The 20,392-nt window shown below is 34.5% G+C and overlaps 1 protein-coding gene and 1 long non-coding RNA gene across 4 annotated transcripts in view; one reads left to right on the top strand and one right to left on the bottom strand.

Annotated features, from left to right (window-relative positions):
• Nucleotides 1-20,392, top strand: part of LOC127832011 (major vault protein-like) — a 44,859-nt gene that overhangs the window by 3,723 nt on the left and 20,744 nt on the right. Inside the window, exons 1-3 of one of the 3 annotated variants that reach the window (XM_052357153.1) lie at nt 942-1,126; nt 18,119-18,270; nt 18,556-18,751. In XM_052357153.1, coding sequence (XP_052213113.1) covers nt 18,131-18,270; nt 18,556-18,751 — 336 coding nt within the window. In that variant the 5' untranslated portion in view covers nt 942-1,126; nt 18,119-18,130. Of the gene's footprint in view, nt 1-941; nt 1,127-7,024; nt 7,136-18,118; nt 18,271-18,555; nt 18,752-20,392 lie in introns of those variants that run through there. The other 2 variants (XM_052357157.1, XM_052357144.1) reach the window with 2 other exon arrangements.
• Nucleotides 12,220-14,187, bottom strand: LOC127832202 (uncharacterized). The gene is made up of 2 exons (XR_008026740.1): nt 14,072-14,187; nt 12,220-12,412 (listed from the first exon to the last, which is right to left on the bottom strand). It is a non-coding gene; the product is annotated as an uncharacterized LOC127832202 (long non-coding RNA).

Here is a 20,392-nt window from a genome sequence, read left to right on the forward strand (position 1 = left end):
TAGAAAAACGTGTTTCGGAATCCTAATTTCGACAAAAGCCCCACACAATAGAAAACACACCCTCAAAAGTCCATGTTTTAAGTAAGCTTCCAATCCAAGGCATCAAAGTACTCCAGACACATACAGGATATTACAACTAATCACAAAAGACATGTCTCACATTGTTAAACGGCTTATATTCAAGAAGAGAATAGGAACTCTTTAGAAATAGGCACTACTTTCGAATGGACCACGGAGGGATACACAATGATTTAGTGTAATGTAACCTTAAGTACGTAAGAACCACAACTCACTTTGCAAGGGGTGATTACTGCTGCCTATCTGCAGCAGACGATAAATGATTCTGCCCTAGCAGTGAGTGTATATACCCTTTAGCAGTTAGTTTATATACCAGCTTGTAAGTCGACATTGGCCAGTCTAGTGTTTATCATTGAAATCTGTACATATTGGCTGCTTTCAGGGAAAGCGGGGCTTAATGCACGTCAAATAAGATTAGCCTGTACAATGTGCACAAGCTAATCAAGGACGACAACAGCGAACAACTTCAGTGCCTTCAGCACTTTTATATATTTACTACTAAGTAAATGTCAACACATAAAATCTCACTCTTAATGTCTGTGTATTGCTCAAATGCTCTAGTGTATGTTTTACTCTTAAACTATTGAGTGTTACCAATCGAAATACCCCTCAATTCATGGTGAAATGCACCTCAACTTGAAATGTATTGACATAAGGTATTGCATGAATACACTTTGATATTTCACAATATCATGAACATGTACTTGTAAATATGTTAACGTAGGCACATTTTCTATAGAAATTTGCCTAGTGCAATAATAAGACAGACAGTAATAAGCCTTGTAAATCCAATACTTCAAATAGATTTGCTGGCAAGGCAATGATTGACTAATATTGGTGTATAAATAGAAATGATCTGAAGGATTACTTGGTATATATAATGTTAATGTCAGGACTTCACCCGTAGGCAGCTATGCTCTGATTAGTTTGAAAAATGAACAGGTTTTAACAGTATATTTGCTCTCTCTTTGTATAAACTTTGTGATAATAAATGTATGTGTTCATCTAGCTGCTGAATCTAGTCATATGATCTTTGTGCAGTATAAATGTAAGTACTATGTATTTATGCATACATTGGTTTTTGAGATTGTTCCAAGATTAATTAAGTAATTATAATTTAAAGATTATTTGCCAGTGTTTTTTTTCAATCAAAATCGGGTCTGGCAGGGGTGGCGAAATCAAATGTCCGAGTTGCCCGAGTCGTACATTTGCTTGTCTGGGCAACTGATTTTTTTCAATTAAGTTGTCCGTGGACAACAAGTTTTTTAAAAGTCGGGTTCAGGTATACAAAAAATACATTGTATTAAAGCCGTAATTAAGTTTTACAAAACCGGATGGTGACATGCGATTACATTGTCAGTGCTATTTGAGGAGCAATCAAGCTAAAATACGGGCACTCTCCTGCGCAGTGATCTCCCTTATTCTATAAGAGACCAGGAGCATGCCGAATTTTAAACATTCGGCCCGACTGGTAGACAGTGTACAGACTGGTTTTTTAACCAGGTTTTCCGAAGGAAAAAACTGGTTATTAGAATGGCGAATGCGGGCGGGCTGGCTGGCTGGCTGGCTGGCGGGCGGGCGGGCGGAACAAGCTTGTCCGGGCCATAACTATGTTGTTTATTGTCAGATTTTAAAATCATTTGGCACATTTGTTCACCACCATTGGACGGTGTGTCGCGCGAAATAAATACGTCGATATCTCCAAGGTCAAGGTCAAACTTTGAGTTCAAAGGTCAAAAATGGCCATAAATGAGCTTGTCCAGGCCATAACTATGTCATTCATTGTGAGATTTTAAAATCATTTGGCACATTTGTACACCATCATGGGACGGTGTGTCTCACGAAAGAATCACATCAATATCTCCAATGTCAAGGTCGCCACGACTAAAAATAGATTTATTTTGAAACAAACTTACAAAGGGGATTAATTTTGTTTGTTCATTTCAAAAGTTCAGTTTGAGTTGTCTCCCTTTATCAATTTTTTTTCACAATGAAAACCTGATTTTGTGACAATTTTGTCCCTTGTTTATTTTTATAATCAGACGGAAATAAAAAGTATCAAAGTAAGATAATCAAAACACGGTCTACCTTGTTATTTAAGACGACTTTAATGGTAAAAATGGAACATTTAGTTTTTTTAAATCTTCAACAACGGAGCAGAAACCCGAAGCTTTGAGCAGTCCACCTCCCAAAAAAACTAAGACAGATTATGATAAAAATATGATCTAAGTAAACGCACCAGAACTTTTCAAGAAACGTGGCTCACAGATTTTAAATGGTTACCAGTTGATGATAATCAAATTGCTACCAGTAGCGGCGCAGAGCCTCAGTCTGATGAGGTCGACAAATTGGACTAGTTTAATTTGTTAAGATTACGATGTACTTATGTTCAACACATGTTTTAATAACAATAGCTTTGCAAGATTAAAAGTTTTAGAAAGTCTTTATATTGTTATAATATACTGCTATAATGAATGTACTATTGAAATACAACTATAAACAAAACTAGCAAATCATACTCATTTTGGTATATTCCACATTGTTTTACATTAATCATGTAATCATATAATTTATATAAACATTAACGGACAAGTGTAGTTCAGCAACGGACAAGTTAAATATCCTAAATGGTTGTCCGTGGACAAGTATAGTTTTTTGAGATTTCGCCACCCCTGTCTGGTAACCGGACCCATTTCCAATGGAAAAAAGCATATATTTTTCCCAAATGGGAGCTAAAAATTCCCAATGAATTTTTTTTTCTTTTTCAGATCAATATTTTATTCATCTCCCATCCATATAAGATCAACCTTAGTAAATATAATACTGGAGACGCTTGTATCCTCAATTTTTTAGCATTTGTGAGCAAAATTTTCCCAATCCAAAGGGACCCGGCCCCATTCCCAAAATGGTGAAAAAAAACACTGTTTGCTTTGTAATTAAAAAAAACTTAAAAAAAACATACTCATGAATATTATTTATTTTATAAAGGTTATTAATCTACAAGTAGAGTATTTAATTGTGTTGAGTTAAATACTGTTAAAAGATACGTTTTGATTTCAGTGATTTGTATTGCTACATGTATATATTAGACAGCCCTTTGCCTTTTTGATGTGGAAACAAGCATGATAAATTGTGAAATTGAGACAAATTCAATAATATTAATATAATTATAAATATTTTACAAGCATGTACTATAAATCCTTGAAACAATTAACGACACACATATTGCATACCTGAATTCAAACAGCAATTATATAATTTTTGTGTGTCTCTAAAAAAAATTAACAAATTAATTTTTGTCTTTAACTTTTCGGCCATCTTTTTTCAATCCAAATTTTCTGACACATTAATTTATTTTGAAGTGTCTGAAGACTAAGAATAATAACGGTAATCAGTGCTTTTTTTCACCCTTTTGGAATGGTGGCGTGTCTGAGAGCAGGCGGGCGGGCGGAACAAGCTTATCCGGGCCATAACTTTTTCGTTCATTGTGAGATTTTAAAATCATTTGGCACAATTGTTCACCATCATCAGACGGTGTGTCGCGAAAAAGAATTATGTAGATATCTCCAAGGTCAAGGTCACATTTTGAGTTCAAAGGTCAAAAATGGCAATAAATGAGCTTGTCCGGGCCATAACTATGTCATTCATTGTGAGATTTAAAAATCATTTGGCACATTTGTTCACCATTATTGGACGATGTGTCAGACAAAAGAATTACATCAATATCTCCAAGGTCAAGGTGGCCAGGAATAAAAATAGATTTATTTTGAAACAAGGGGGTAACAATGAACAATCAGTTCAGTTTGAGTTGTCTCCCTTTATAAGATTATTTTTTCAAATTGAAAACCTGGTTTTGTGACTATTTTGTCCCCTGTTTTTTATAAGCATGTTTATGTTCTACTTTTTAATAAACAAAAACTTAAATATTTTACCTTATATCTTGAAATACAAGTATTATGCTGATTACTGTTAAAACAAAAATAAAAATAACTTAAAATGTGTCCATGTTGTCATATCTTAAGATAAGGGGTCCTTACACTGTTTTTTATTGCTTCATGTAACTGTCAGTACCACTATTGAATTTAATTCACTTGTAATTGTTAATCAGAAACTTAACAGATATTTCAGCATATGAATAAGGCCAAAAATCTTGTTGTTACAATGTACATGTATATCATCAGAATAATTATTTGGCTGCCGCTGATTACTCTATAATTTTTAGACAAGTGTTATTGGACTCTTACATGAAAACTATCTTAAAGGGATCTTTTCACGCTTTGGTAAATTGACAAAATTGAAAAAATTTGTTTCAGATTCGTAAGTTTTCGTTTTAGTTATGATATTTGTGAGGAAACAGTAATACTGAACATTAACCATGCTCTAATATAGCCATTATATGCATCTTTTGACGATTTTAAAACCTTAAAATTATAAAGCGTTGCAACGCGAAACGATTGAATAATTTGGAGAGTTCTGTTTTTGTCGTTAAATTTTGTGAAACTACGAAGATTGCTTATATAAGGTATAAAATACGTCAACATTGTGTACTCGGCGGAATAGCTCAGTAGGCTAAAGCGTTTTTACTTTAGGACTCTGGCAGGACTCCAGGGGTCACTGGTTCGAAACCTGCTCCGGGCAATGTTCTTTTCCTTTTTTAAATTTTTTTCTTGATTTTTTACTGGAGCTTTTATGATCCAATGTTTACATTTATCAATATAAAGCATTTAATGAATAAGTTAAAAAAAATGCCAAAATCTGTGAAAAGGCCCCTTTAATATTCCGTAATAACTCTATGTTTTCGTACTCTTAAAAATGTGTTTGTTTTTTAAATTTATATAAGAAAAATACATGTATTCCAAAAATTAAAGGTGTACGAAAATTAAGAGACAAAAATTAAGTTGTTCAAAAAGTATAATTAGATTGAAATTAAAGCAATAAATCAAGGTACAATAATTGTGGTGTGATTTACTCTTGGTTTTCTGCGTTGAAATAAATAAATTTACACAGCTTTGCTTTTGCCTGAAATGACAGAACTTATAAAAAGTGAGAACATAAATCATTCTGCTTCCTTAGGCGTAACAAAAATAATTGTTTGTTTCCGGAGGCCCGACCCTACCTAATTTTTTGCCGCCGGTCCTAAATCTTTTTTGAGCCCAAAATTAAAAAAAAAATTGGACCGCGTATTTTTCGGCGACGCTCAATAAACTTGTCTACATTATCCGTATATTATTTTTATTGTTATTGAAGCGCACGTGGTAGCTGGCCAATCAGCATTGAGTTTGCTCACACATAATATTGGGTCATTCATGCGCAGACACTGTACACTTGGAATACACAGTCAGTTGATCTTGTCGTCTGCCAACAATATAGTGGCGGATGGCAAACGTCGTATTTAAAGATTAACTAATCAAAAGAAGCGTACCAATAAATAAATTATTTCTAAGCTGATTACTTAACACCTTTCTCCCAACTATCTATCTGTTTAAAGGATTATAATTAAATAATTAGTTCTATTTCGATGATGTTACACCTTTCTGCCGATTATCGTTTGAAATTAAAAGGTGATAATTAAGTTGTTTTTTACTCACAAAAAATGCTATTGTAAAGCAATATGTCAACCAAATTGTATATTTGCTAGGTTTTGCAATATTGAAATAACAAATTATGAGCATGTGCTGGGCTTGAACCCATTTCTCTGCATGATATGCCGAGTTGCTTTCTGTGTGATGCAAAAGTCAGGAACGATTGAGACTACTTGAAACTGCAAACTTTTTTGCATGACAGGTCACTGATTAGTATTGTGATGGATCAGTTTTGTTTACTTGGTAATTTCAATACACACAAGTATCTGAAAAGCAGCTTGATCAAGATGCATGTGGTCAAGAAGTAAAAATATGAAAAACATAAAAACAAGAGTCAATCTTATGGAATAAAACTATCAAAAGGGCATTAAAATACTGGGTTTTTGAGACCCCACCTAAACGTCTGGATTATTTGGATAAATAATACCAGGACTAGTGTTCCAATGACAATGTGTTGTGTATTCCTTCTCACATTTGTTGGCTCAGCCAGTGTTGCTAATAGTAAATATATATGAGCCTCGCTCTGTGAAAAAAAGGTTTTAATGCATGTACAGAAAGTGTCTTACCAGATTAGCGTGTGCATCTGCACAGGCTAATCAAGGACAACACTTCCTGCTTTAATACTATTTTTCATTTCAAGAAAGTATCTTCTTAACGAAAACTTATCTAGTTTAGGCGGATAGTGTCGTCCCAGATAAGCCTATGCGTACTACACAGGCTTATCTGGGGCGACACTTTACGCACGTGCTTTAAACTCTCCTTTTCACAGAGCAGGGCTTTTATTGAGTCACGTTCTATGACAGGTTTGTTCTTGATATGAGATGGAATAATTTTGGCATTTGGCAGTGTTTTCAGTAATATCCTTTAGGTAAATTGATGTATTATTGCCAGAGAAAGGAGCATAGATGAAACTCTTATCAAGCAACTAATTTTCAGATCAGATACAAGCTTGCTGGTGTTCACTTTGTTATATTTTCTGTTGGTTTAGCCTCTTGTCATATTTACTGTTATCCCCTTATATTATTATTGCTTCCCAGACTTTATTTGTACAATTTTAAACATGACCTGTACACATTAGTTGGTCATTTGTTGGCTCATCAATTTTTATGAAAACAAAACTTTGCCAGCCAATTGCCCATGCTATGTTATGTATCGAAAATGAATATGTACTGTGGGTTTCACCCATGAGAAAGGTGTAGACACCACTTGTCACTATTGATTGAGTAAATAATTGACCCAATGTCTAAACATTTGTTATGGAGGATATCATTTACACCATTATAAGTGTAAACATAATGGACCACTCCTCATTCATGTGTTTACACTGGATATAGATTCTCCTGATTATTTCAATACTTGTTTGGGCTAAATACATACTAACATGTATATACACATTCTTCACATACTGTATTTTCATAAATTGATTCAACCTGTAGCTAAGTGTGTGTGTGTGCCTGACCCATATGAAGTTGAAGGTAATGTTAGCACAGTAAACAAAGCTTAATACATGTAAAGTATATTTTATTTGTTGCGATCCATTATATTTAATATATCCAACAGAAGTGGACATTTATTTTACAGTAAAGAATTCACACCTAATTCTGGACATCTTATGTATAGCACATATGTTTGTGGTAACTGGTAGTTTATGAAAGAAACAGATTTTGGATTTTGTTATGCCCCCGGATCGAAAGATTAGGTGTATTTTGTTTTTGGCCTGCCTGTCTGTCTGTCATTCTTTGTGTGTGTCCCAAAACTTAAAACTAGGTTTAAGTTTTGCAATAAATTTTGCATTATTGAAGATAGCAACTTGATATTTGGCATGCATGTGTATCTCGTGGAGCTGCACATTTTGAGTGGTGAAAGGTCAAGGTCATCCTTCAAGGTAAAAGTTCAAATATATATGGCTTCAAAGCGGCGCAATAGGGGGCATTGTGTTTCTGACAAACTCATCTCTCGTTTAATCTTGTCTTCAAATGTAATGGTCAATTGCATTCATATGCTATTTTTATGCCCCCGAAGGAGGGCATGTAGTGATCGGACTGTCTATCCATCTGTCTGTCTGTCCGTCTGTCCGTCACACTTTGCGTTGCTCATAACTTCTATGTCGCTTCAGATAGCAATTTCATATTTGGCATGCATGTGTATATGGACAAGGCCTTTCCATACGCACACAAATTTTGACCCCTGTTACATTGACCTTGAACTTAGGGTCCGCGTTTAGGTTTCGATATCTGCGTTTAGCTTTCGAAAAAAGCTCATAACTTCTATGTCCCTTGAGCTATAACCTTCATATTTGGTATGCATGTGTATATGGACAAGGCCTTTCCATACCCATAGAAATTTTTACCCCTGTGACCTTGACCTTGAACTCAGGGTCTGCGTTTTGGTTTCGAAATCTGCGTTTAGGTTTTGAAAAATGCTCATAACTTCTATGTCCCTTGAGATGTAACCTTCATATTTGGTATGCATGTGTATATCGACAAGGCCTTTCCCGCACAAAAAATTTGACCCTTTTGACCTTGAACTTAGGGTCCACGTTTAGGTTTCAAATTTGCGTTAAGGTTTCGAAAAAAGCTCATAACTTCTATCAAGCATTTATAATGGGCATAAGTCATCCTATGGTGACAGCTCTTGTTTATTACTTTAATGCTTTTGTAAAAATGCATGATCAAAGTGAAATTAGATAATTCTTGTAAAATAGCAATGTAAAATAAACTGTCAAATTATATAATTTAAATTAAATTATGGACAAAAACCTGTATGTCAGAAAATTAAGAATACAAAATAATATTTGTGTTCCAAAACAGGGGTGTCCAAAAAACAATGAGTGTCGGAAAACTTATAGTAATTAAGGTTATTGATAAATTTTAACAGCAGGATAAAAGAAGTCCGGTGTAATGAAATGAAATAAATTTTAGATAACCCAGTCAAATCCATAATAGTCCAATTTATACAGGACAGTAGGGCCTGTAAACTGGGAAAAAATGCAGAACTTCTATTATTTACAGGACATGCAAGATACAGAATATAATAGTAAAACAAGGGACAAAATTGTCACAAAACCAGGTTTTCATTGTGAAAAAAAAATCTGATAAAGGGAGAAAACTCAAACTGAACTTTTGAAATGACCAAAAAAAATTAACCCCCTTTGTAAGTTTTTTTTTTTTTTTAAATCTATTTTTAGTCGTGGCGACCTTGACATTGGAGATATTGACGTGATTCTTTCGTGGGACACACCGTCCCATGATGGTGAACAAATGTGCCAAATGATTTTAAAATCTCACAATAAATGACATAGTTATGGCCAGGACAAGCTCATTTATGGCCATTTTTGACCTTTGAACTCCAAGTGTGACCTTGACCTTGGAGATATCGACGTAATTATTTCGCGCGACACACCGTCCAATGATGGTGAACAAATGTGCCAAATGATTTTAAAATCTGACGATGAACGACATAGTTATGGCTCGGACAAGCTCATTTATGGCCATTTTTGACCTTTGAACTCAAAGTGTGACCTTGACCTTGGAGATATCGACGTAATTATTTCGCGCGACACACCGTCCAATGATGGTGAACAAATGTGCCAAATGATTTTAAAATCTGACAATGAACGACATAGTTATGGCCCGGACAAGCTTATTCCGCCAGCCAGCCAGCCAGCCCGCCAGCCAGCCAGCCCGCCAGCCCGCCCGCATTCGCCAATCTAATAACCAGTTTTTTCCTTCGGAAAACCTGGTTAATAACCTGGTTTTATTTATTGGATCACGGTGATGATGATATAGATTATTATATGTAATTTGTGTTGCATGCATGTCCATATTATAAATGAGAAATCAGCTATAAATTTTAGGTAATACATCATTGCATGTGTATCTGAAGTTACATAGTAATACAAGTCATACATCATACTTGTTTAGTTTAAACACATGTACAGTCCAACCCCTCTTAAGCAGCCAGTCAAGGGAAACAGCCAAATTGGCTGCTTAAGCGGGGTGGCCTCTTAAGAGGGGGTTGGGTCATAGGGAGTCTGGAGTTGACGAGTGCATGGCCAACTGTTCAATTTTTGTATAAACAAAATGGTAAATATGTGTACATGTACTAAAGAATGTAACGACTTAAAATAATTTTATTTCTTCCTTTCTAAAATCAGCTATAAGACAACATTTTCATTCAAAAAAATATTCTATTCATCTTTCTAATCATCATCAATATCATCATCATCATCAAAATCAAGTCAATGAAAAAGAATCATACTCATGATTTATTGTTTACACAATGCGCGTTGTATGGCCCCAATCCACTAAAGATGGGAACAGTTGTGAATCAGTTATGCGTGAATAACTCCTGTGTCACTATAAATCGATAATTTAATCGGTTTATTGCAGTTTTATGGCTTTGAATACCTACCGCACGAATTGGTCCCAACAGTGATATTCTTCACGATAAAATCGTGGCCAGTTACTTAAGAGACTGATAATAGCAACCAGGTGTAATCCTCCTGGTAATCGTGCTTTGCATGCATAATATTATAAAAACGTTTTTTCGCCGCGTAAAGGGTTTTATCAAAATTAATATTGAAATCATTGCAGTGCTCCAGCTAGGATTTGAAAAGGGCAGGGGGGCTTTTTTGTCAAAAGGGCACTTTCGACGCGCAGTATTTTGTCAAAAGGGCACTTTCGACGCGCAGTATTTTGTGAAAAGGGCACGTTCGAGCGCGGGTGTTTCTGGAATGCTTTCTGTTGCATGTTCATTTATATGTTATTTATAATTGTTAGAATATATTATTCCCATTATTATTAAACCATTAAAATATAATGTCTACAATGAGGATTAAAGTAATTACAATGAATTATCAAATGTAAAAAAAAAAAAAAAAAAAAAAAAAAAATTTTTTGTTTTTTTTTTTTGGCAGGGGGGGGGGGGGGGCAGGGCGGAGGTTCGGGAGGGCAGGGCGAAGGTTCGGGAGGGCAGGGCGCGGCGCCCTTCGATTTAGGCCTAGCTGGAGCACTGTCATTGTTAATATAAAACAAATATAAATGTTTTGTTTTCTTCCCAAATGAGAATAATAATTTGTAATCCGAAACACACTCCCGATTGTTTAATGTTAACGAGACCTTTACAAATTCTAGCATCGTGTATTTACTTTGTCCCGACAAAAGGGCTCGGAAATTATGCACCAATGTACAATGTCACGCCATACCCATGGTTCAAAAGCATGCGTGTATCCCTTCTCGAAAAAGTGCACTAAATGCGCATTTAATGCGCATTAAATGCACATTAAATGCGCATTTAATGCGCATGTTATTGGCACCGTATTTTTTGCTTAACAAGTGCATTTTAATCTGTTAAAAAAAAAACTTTTTACTAGTGTGTTTATACATTTAAGTGTATTTTTTTTCCACGAAATAAAACACTTAAGTGCGTTTATTATGATAATAAGTGCGCTTAAGTTTATTTTTAAGTGCATTTATACACTTGAGTGTATTTTAAGACATACAAATAATACACTTCATGGTCAAAGTAAATTTTTTAAAGCGCATTAATACACTTGAGTGCATTTCCAGTCATTCAAATAATACACATTACAGAATTAAAAGCAAATTATTTAAGCGCATTAATGCACTTGAGTGCATTTCCAGTCATTCAAATAATACACTTCATTGAGTATTCAAAGTGAATTTTTGTAAGCGCATTAATACACTTGAGTGCATTTCCACTGATACAAATAATACACCTTACAAAATTGAAAGTGAATTTTTTTAAGCGCATTAATACACTTGAGTGCATTCCCGGTCATACAAATAATACACCTTACAATATTAAAAGTGAATTTTTAAGCGCATTAATACACTTGAGTGCATTTTCAGTCATACAAATGATACACTTTTTGAAGTGTTGGAAGTGAATTTTTTAAGCGCATTATATGCTCAAGTGTACTTTTCATCACTTCAAATTAATATGCTTAAAAATTAACCAAATTTAAAAAAAATCCCAGCATTTTGAAGTCAGCATTCATTCTTTAAATGAAAGGTTAGTGTAAACACATACATAAAAAACAAAAAGTACAATTCAATAGATAAATACACACTTTTATTAGAATGTTAAACCTTAAAAAACAAAAACAAATGTTACATATCTACATAAAAGAGAGGATTCAAACGGGCTATTGCCCATCTGGAATTAACAATTGAAAATATCAAGCTCATACCAGTGATTTTTCTCCCCCCTAATTATCGGTAACTGATTAACAGCCAAATACAGGTGGTTTCCACTTCAAAAATATTAAAGATTTCCCCTCCTTAAGCTGAAATGTTTTCCCTATCATTTACTAGATTTTTATATATTACATTAATTCCTTTTTAATATGGACAAAAGCAGTACATTTAATTCAATCATATTCTGGATCCTAATATATGATAAATGAACAGTATTCATGAAATTTATATAAATCTATACCTTATTTTTAAGATCTTCCTTTTTTTGTTCATTATTGCGCTAAAACATGCCCTTCTGAGAGCCAGTACGTACAGGTTGTTTTGAATTTCCAAAGAAAATCACTGCATACATGCTGACAATATTTAGCAGCTTAGCCCCTGTCACTATATTTGTTGTTATACACTGTTCCTTACAAAGAATGCATTCATAAACAACCCTTTATAGAGCACTTCACCAGCTGATCAGGTCTGAATACTACTGTCATGGTCTGCGAGGCGCTTCTCGTGCATGATCTCATTTGAGATCAGGTCCTGAAAGATATTTTATAATGTAAGTGTTAAATATTGCTGTTATGGTAATCTTGTTCAACAGTTGCTATAAATATCATAAATTTAAATCAAAACAAGTTTGTTGGCTTGTTGTTTTTGTTTGTTTATTTTTGCAATTTTAACATACATGCCATACGTCCCGATCTCGGCGGGACAGTCCCGCTTTTGGGCCCTTTGTCCCGCCGTCCCGCCATGAGACGATTTGTCCCGACATTCGTAAAAAACGATGTAAGGTGTATAGGTTCCCAATAAAATTCGCTATTCAAGCTCTGTTTCGCTAACACTTAACACCGCTAATCCCTTTATTGCCCTCCAATTAACAATCCGATTCTACTTATCGTGTGCACCAGTGTTGTTTATGACACCTTATCAGCGATTTATCGGCTAATTATTGATTTCATCAGGCATTCACACCATGGTGGTCTTCAAGATAGTGGTCGCTTATTGCTATCGATAGTTTTATTATAATGAAATAAATGTTGAAAATGTGTTTATTTTGTATTTGTTTGAAACGGTTTACAAAACAATTGTTTTGTAAAATTAACGCTACGTCATAAATGAGTCTTTTACATTCAATGTTTAGTTCCAATATAGCGGGATATTCCGAATGTGCAATATACCAAAATCGCAACAAACAGTCCAATAAGTGATACCCATCCTGTCTAGTGTAATTGTAATAAAAACAACGAGGTGCTATGCATGACAGTTTGACCCTAGTTTGACAAGTAACAAACTGCGCATGGACACATGCTTAAAAAAACATCGCAACAAACAGTTTGACCCTACTCCAATTAAGCTAAAAACAACGAGGTGCTATGCATGACAGTTTGACCCTAGTTTGACAAGTAACAAACTGCGCATGGACACATGCTTAAAAAAACATCGCAACAAACAGTAACAGAGTTACCCATCTTGTCTTGTGTTATTGTAATAAAAACAACGTGTTGTTATTCATGACAGTTTGACACTACCCCAATACAGCGCCTGACAATTCACAATTCAGTTTAATCTGTGTATATAGGAAGAAAACAAAATACGGAAATGTGTACGGCCGCGCATTCCGTGTGTAACTGATGTAACTGTTCGGTAGATAGTGTACTGTAACCCGTACTTTCAGTCAACTGGATAGCCTCCCCTGCGTTAATGTTTGCCATTGAAATTAATATAATGAGTATTGTTGTCGTAATGTTCTAGATTTTGTACTCTTAAACAGATGAATATTATCTTCGTTGTTTGCTATTGTCTAATTTAATAAAACTGTTATTGTTATGTTTAAGATTTCATGCTTCATATCAGATGTTTTATGTCTTGAATAAAAGTATCAAGAGTTTTTGTTAGTACTATACTGACTATAGTAAACGTGGAATGATAGATCGTTTTAGGTGTCCTGCTTTTTGGTCAAATGTCCCGACAATTTTTTATGGAATGTCCCGCTTTGGACCTAAAAAATTATGGCATGTATGAATTTTAATCTCGTGATCACATGTGACTTAACGCTTTTCATAAATAATTTAAAGAAATTACGTTTGATAGAAAATACTGTTAATAAATGTACTAATATATGTGGTCTCCTTTGGCTGTGTGGACTGGTCGGAAGTTTGATTTCTTTGAATTGCAATAACCTTTATTATATAGTTTTACCTCTATACAAATCCATCTTTTCTTGGTCAAGGACAAGCTACAGGGCACGGTTTCCCACTCCTGTTCCCCTCAAGTTGGCCTGGTATACATGTCCATACATCAGGTAGTCCCCTTTTGCTCCCTTTTTTGGCAGGCGATGATGCACATTCTGTCCAATGGATCTTCCGATCAATGTAAATTTCACCTTGGGGTTTAACCTTCAAATATAAAATATTAAAGTTCTGATTAAATATGGGGGAAAGAAATCTGTTCATTAATGACAAGAAATAGGTATAAATAAATTTTAAGATGACAATAACCATAAAATACAGCCATAATAATTCAAATGGTGTTTTTTTCCTTAAAATTGCATTACATTTACTCATCCAGTTACATTTCCCAGTGACAATACATAAATATGATAATGATCATAATTAATTTAATTAAAAAGAGATGCAGAAATGAAAATACAAACCTGTTACAGATGTTCTTCAGCATTCCAAAAAAACAAAAACGGCAGTTGTTGATCACTTTAACCACCCACTTTGAATCTTCTTTGCAACAAACTTATTGTTGATTTACACATTGTAGTAAATACACATTGTTTTCATCACACAATAGTTCGTGTGCTGAAAGAATTTCAAGACATTTGACACTAGAATTAATGTTGCTGAATTATACCTAAAAATTTAGCTCAATTTAAGTTGCTGAAACCAAATTGTTTACAAAAATAACTTCCTGTGCTCCAAATAACTTGCTGTGCTCCAACCAATCAAAAGTGGTTTGTTTTCAAATAGATGGTCCCAGAACCAATCAAAATTCTATAAACACCCCTTTGTTTTGGCTAGATGGAGCACTGATAGGGATTAGTGTTTATGATGCTAATTGATCTCTTATCTGATCCTGATCTTATCTGATATTTATTGAATAATACACAGCACACTTAGCATATTATATTTAATTGTGAATATTTCAATATAACATACTGAATGGTGTTAGGAAATAAATATAATATTATAAATATTATTTAAATTGTCTTTTAAAATGTATGTTAATAGTCAATGTGGTAGACATTAATTGAATTGGGGTTAAATATCAGTGTAAGAAAGTTCAAATACTTGTTTTTTATGTTGTGAAGATATAATTGATTCTGGCAAGACCACATAATTTTTTTGACACTTTCAATATTTTTAATTATTTACCCACAGCCTGATTTAGTTGTACTTTTCCCTTTAAAAGCTGCTCTACTGAATCACATATTTTATGAGCAGACAAATTGTAATAATAAGACCATAAACATTATGTGAAGATAAAAAAGAATTCAGTACAATCCTCCTATTAAACACTATATCTCTGTCCTTTAACTTCAGTTATTTGCTATAGTGTTGCTCTTTTTTATGAAGATGCACTAAAACTACACTTGTACAGAAAGAATATTTTTTTTGCAAATCAGAAGATACACTAATTTGCACAAAAAATGCACTTCATTGAAAAAATGCACTTATTGCATAAAAAGATGCACTTTGTCTACAGAAGATACACTTAAAGTACAGTAAAATACACTTAAAGATAATGAAAATACAGAAAAAATGCACTTTAGTGCACTTAATTATGAAAAAAATGCAGAAAAAATACACTTTTCGGTAAAAATGCAGAAAAAATACACTTTTTAAAGCGTATTTTGTTAAAAAGTGTATTTTATTTTGAGAAGGGATTGATTTTTGGATAAACACTTTGTAGCACAGAGAACATGTAGATCAGTTGATTTCGGTTAAAAGTTTTGTTGTACTTTTTAACTTTTAATTAGCTGATAATTATCATAAATGTGTGCTTGAAATAGTATGAGCTACAAATAATAAATTATAAATTAAGAATCTCCTTTCCAGTAATAATAGGTGATATTCGCACGTGCGGAAATAAAAAGATCTAACAGTCGCATATTGCTTTTAACCCGATAACCCGATAATCCGCCGTTAATAAATTACAATTTGCAAACTGGCTGTCAAAATGTTTATCACACATCACGCTTCAGTACTACAGAGCCTAAAACCGCAGACTGGAAGTACGTATCGATTTTTTCGCCGTTGCGTCTGTGTAATTTTGCCAATTTACATGACTGACTTACTTGCCCGTGACCACTCATATGGGGGGAATTTAACATTTGGGATGCAAAATTGCTTGCCGCTGGGTGGAGAAACGGGGTTACCGCTTAAGAGGGGTGCATTATATAGTGTTTATCGACGGTCGCAGCACAGACCGGCCGCCTACACGGGGTGACCGGCGATGAGGGGTGACCGGAAGTAGGGGTTGGACTGTATTTTAAAAACAATTTCAACAGTAAATATGGATTTATAACATCCTGTAATTATGCCCCCCTTTGAAGAAGAGGGGGTATATTGTTTTGCACATGTCGGTAGGTTGGTGGGTCGGTCTGTCCCTCCGTCCACCAGATGGTTCCCGGATGATAACTCAAGAACGCTTAGGCCTTGGATCATGAAACTTCATAGGTACATTGATCATGACTTGCAGATGACCCCTATTGATTTTGAGGTCACGAGGTCAAAGGTCAAGGTCACAGTGACTCGAAATAGTAAAATGGTTTCCGGATGATAACTCAAGAACGCTTACGCCTAGGATCATGAAACTTCATAGGTACCTTGATCATGACTGGCAGATGAACCCTATTGATTTTCAGGTCACTAGGTCAAAGGTCAAGGTCACAGTGACAAAAAAACGTATTCACACAATGGCAGCCACTACAACTGACAGCCCATATGGGGGGCATGCATGTTTTGCAAACAGCCCTTGTTATATTTATTCTTATAATAACTTATTGTGACACATTTCAGTCAATAAACATTATTGTCACCATGAAGTAGCATAAACTCCTTTCTTGTGATAATAAGTAACATTATAATTGTAAAAAATAGGAGATATCTTTTTTAAAATACTAAGTAATAACCCATAAACTGACGATGATAGAATTAATTATTCAATGTCTTGGAAGTTAATTAATCGAGATAAAATTCAAGACTATACCCAAGATTGCTACTTACAGCCAAATACGGGCGCCTAGCCAAATAACTGAAGTTAAATTTTCATTTCACACCATTCTGCATGTAGACTGAATTTTAGAATCGGGCACCTAATTATGCAAATAATTGCAGTTAAAATTCCACTGCATTGGATCTGAATTTCTTGCTGCTCATTGGGCAATTTTGCAAATAATTGCAGTTTAAATTCCAATGCATTGGATCTGAATTTCTTGCTGCTCATTGGACACTTATGCATATAATTGCAGTTAAAAATTCTATTCCATTCCATTGAATTTTATGCTACACAAATTAGAATACATAATTGTCTTTCCGACGGCATTTAGAAAAAAAAGAAAACCCAATGAGAACTATAAGCAGTGAACATTGGATTAAAAGGGTCTTAACCTCTGGACTATCATGTGTCAATTAATAATTACTCATAAACAAATGTGTGGGTTTTTTTAAGTATAAGTCTTCATCATGTGTGTTATTTTCTTTATGATTAACAGTTATTTTATTTTTTAAATTTGTTTCATAAAGGTGGAAAATGGTTATTTCTACAATCTGTGAACAAGTTCCTTTCATGTAAACTTGCTTTCAATGTAAAGTCTAAATAAGACACCTTTTTGTGTACAAACATGTGGCATACATGTTTTCATTACTTCACTTACATAGAGGTAAGGAGGTTGCTATCTAAAAGGTACTGATTTGTTGCTAAGGAGGTTGCTATCTAAAAGGTACTGATTTGTTGCTAAGGAGGTTGCTATCTAAAAGGTACTGATTTGTTCGCAGTTAACACCAAATGTTAGATGTTAATAACTGTATATTAGTGTATTTTGTTGAGACATGGGAGTGATGAAGATGCACGCAAAAATGGTTGTGGACATCATAGCTCCAGATGGAGCATGGGCATTATAAGCAAATTCTTTCTTGGATGTTCTAATTCTCCAATTCTTCATACGTCTATACGGGTTAAAACTCTATATGATTTGACAAGTTGTTGGAGTTGTAATGTTTCTCTTTTTTTTTCCAGTAAAAAGTCATCATGGCAACCACAGGCAAGAAGGACTCAGAGTCGCTGATTCGTATCCCCCCATACTTCTACATCCATGTTCTCGACCAGAATAAGAATGTCACACGACTTGAAATTGGGCCCAATACCTTTATCCGACAGGATAATGAAAGGTGAGCTTGTGCACCAGCAAATGCTGAAACACCCTACCATTGTCATGGCATTGTGATTTTCCTTAGTTGTATTAGACCAAGAAAACTAACACTTTCTTAGGAGCACACATACCCTAATCATTAATGCTTGTCATCTTGGTCCAAGTGTATTATGAATAATCCACAGTAACACTATTTAATAAAGAACTCATCCCAAATAGGGATATTTTTGCCACTTTTAATAGTACTCCACGCGTATCATAATGTACATGTAGTTCCTAAATGAGTGTATTTCCTTTGTTGCAGGGTTGTGGTGGGTCCAGAGCAGATGATCACGGTGCCGCCAAGGCACTACTGTGTGATTGAGAACCCCACGATACGAGACAAGGACAACAAGGTTGTGCTTGATGGCAATGGCCAAGTACGTTTGCTGCATGCTGACCAGGAGATACGCCTCGCCCAGGACCCTTTTCCCCTCTACCCCGGGGAAGTGCTGAAACAGGTAACACCTGTCTTCATGGTAAAAATAGAATGTGGCAAAAATAGCTTAGAAAAAGCCCAGCTGCTGTGTTATGTCAGCATTTTTTTTTTCTATATTATAATAAGTTGGTTAAGGAAAATGGGAACATTCCTAAGGCGACAATTTTTCCAATATGCACAATATTAATAGGCGGTATCGATGAATATGTTTTGCCTCAATATTCAAGTAAGGTTCAAAACAGTGATTTTTAACCAATAAGGGAAGTAACTTTAGCAGGCTTTTAGAAAGGTATTGATTCGTTTGCTTGCCAGAATACTTTGTTGTGTTCGAGAAAGGGAACGTTATTATAATGTTACACATTGTTTTCAATCACAAATAAAGATAGCAAGTTACAATTTACAGTTTTACCTTATATAAATTTACTAAAGTACTGTACAGAAATGCATCTCTCTAACTAGCTAAGGTTTTAAAAGCACAGATACTCATCTAACAAACTAACAGGTAGATACATTGAATGCAATTTCACTGTATTGTTGTCAGATGTTGATTATAACAATATTTATCGACATCTGAGTCTAATGAAGCAAGCCTGGTTTTCCTATGAAACCTCAGGCTATGAGTTGCTAATTAGACAGTGAAATCTGATATCCTGAAGCATGGCATCAGTTGAGTGTTTAGTTGAATGAAATCAGTGCATACTGTTATTATAAAAAGGCTTTTGCATGAATAACTTTCCAATTTGATGTTAATTTGTAGCTCTAGAGATAACTTTCACTTGGTAGTAAACAGATTGACAAGTTTATGGACATGTTCAAGACAATGGCCTAGGAATTGTATATGTAAAATTGTTTCATAATGTAAGTAAATGAATTAAATAAATGGGAAACAGTTTCAAATAAAAAGTAGCTTTTTTAGTTTGTTAAAATGTTATTGGTTATTTGTGAATGCTTTATGAAATGTTTAGCAGGATTAGTAAATTTCCCTATTTGAATGCAAAAGATGCTTATTTTCCCAATTTGACTAGTACGGGTATCTGAGTCCCAAAGTTGTAAGGATAAACACTGCATGTTGAAGTCCACATAAATTTGAAGTAACTTTAACATATGTACAGTTTTACTTTTATGCTAAATGAAAACAGGCTGTTATAATTATTGCATATCATTGTTTACTATGTTATAAAAGTGTATCCCTATTTAGTTAATCCAGTCATATTTTGTTACTTGTACTGCCTGACCTTCTAATATTATACCTGCAGGATTGTTGTACTTTTCATTTTTAACTCTCCTAGTTTAACCAATTCTCATCTCCCACAAAAAATATATAGAATGTACATGATGTTGAAACTAGGCTAGTTGTTGATTTGTGAAAAGGTGATTAATAATAAGTAATATGAGCCTTTTTATATTACTCCTTATAAGTAATTTTAGCTGACTATTCACCAAATAGTCTGAGCCATACTTCTCACCCAAATGTAGGCGTCTTCACAAGGAGCTGGTGAAGGTTAAATTGTGAAATCTCCATATCACTGTTTGTACTGCAGGTGCTCAGTTGAGACCACACACGTGTTGAGGGTCATTTTGCGTGGTCTCTTACAAAGTTCCTTAAAATTGACCTGAATTTCAGCAAAGTTATACTTCTGTTTGTAATTGCAAATGAGTAGAG

This window comes from Dreissena polymorpha, chromosome 1, assembly GCF_020536995.1.
Source record: "Dreissena polymorpha isolate Duluth1 chromosome 1, UMN_Dpol_1.0, whole genome shotgun sequence".
Lineage (NCBI taxonomy): Eukaryota > Metazoa > Mollusca > Bivalvia > Myida > Dreissenidae > Dreissena > Dreissena polymorpha.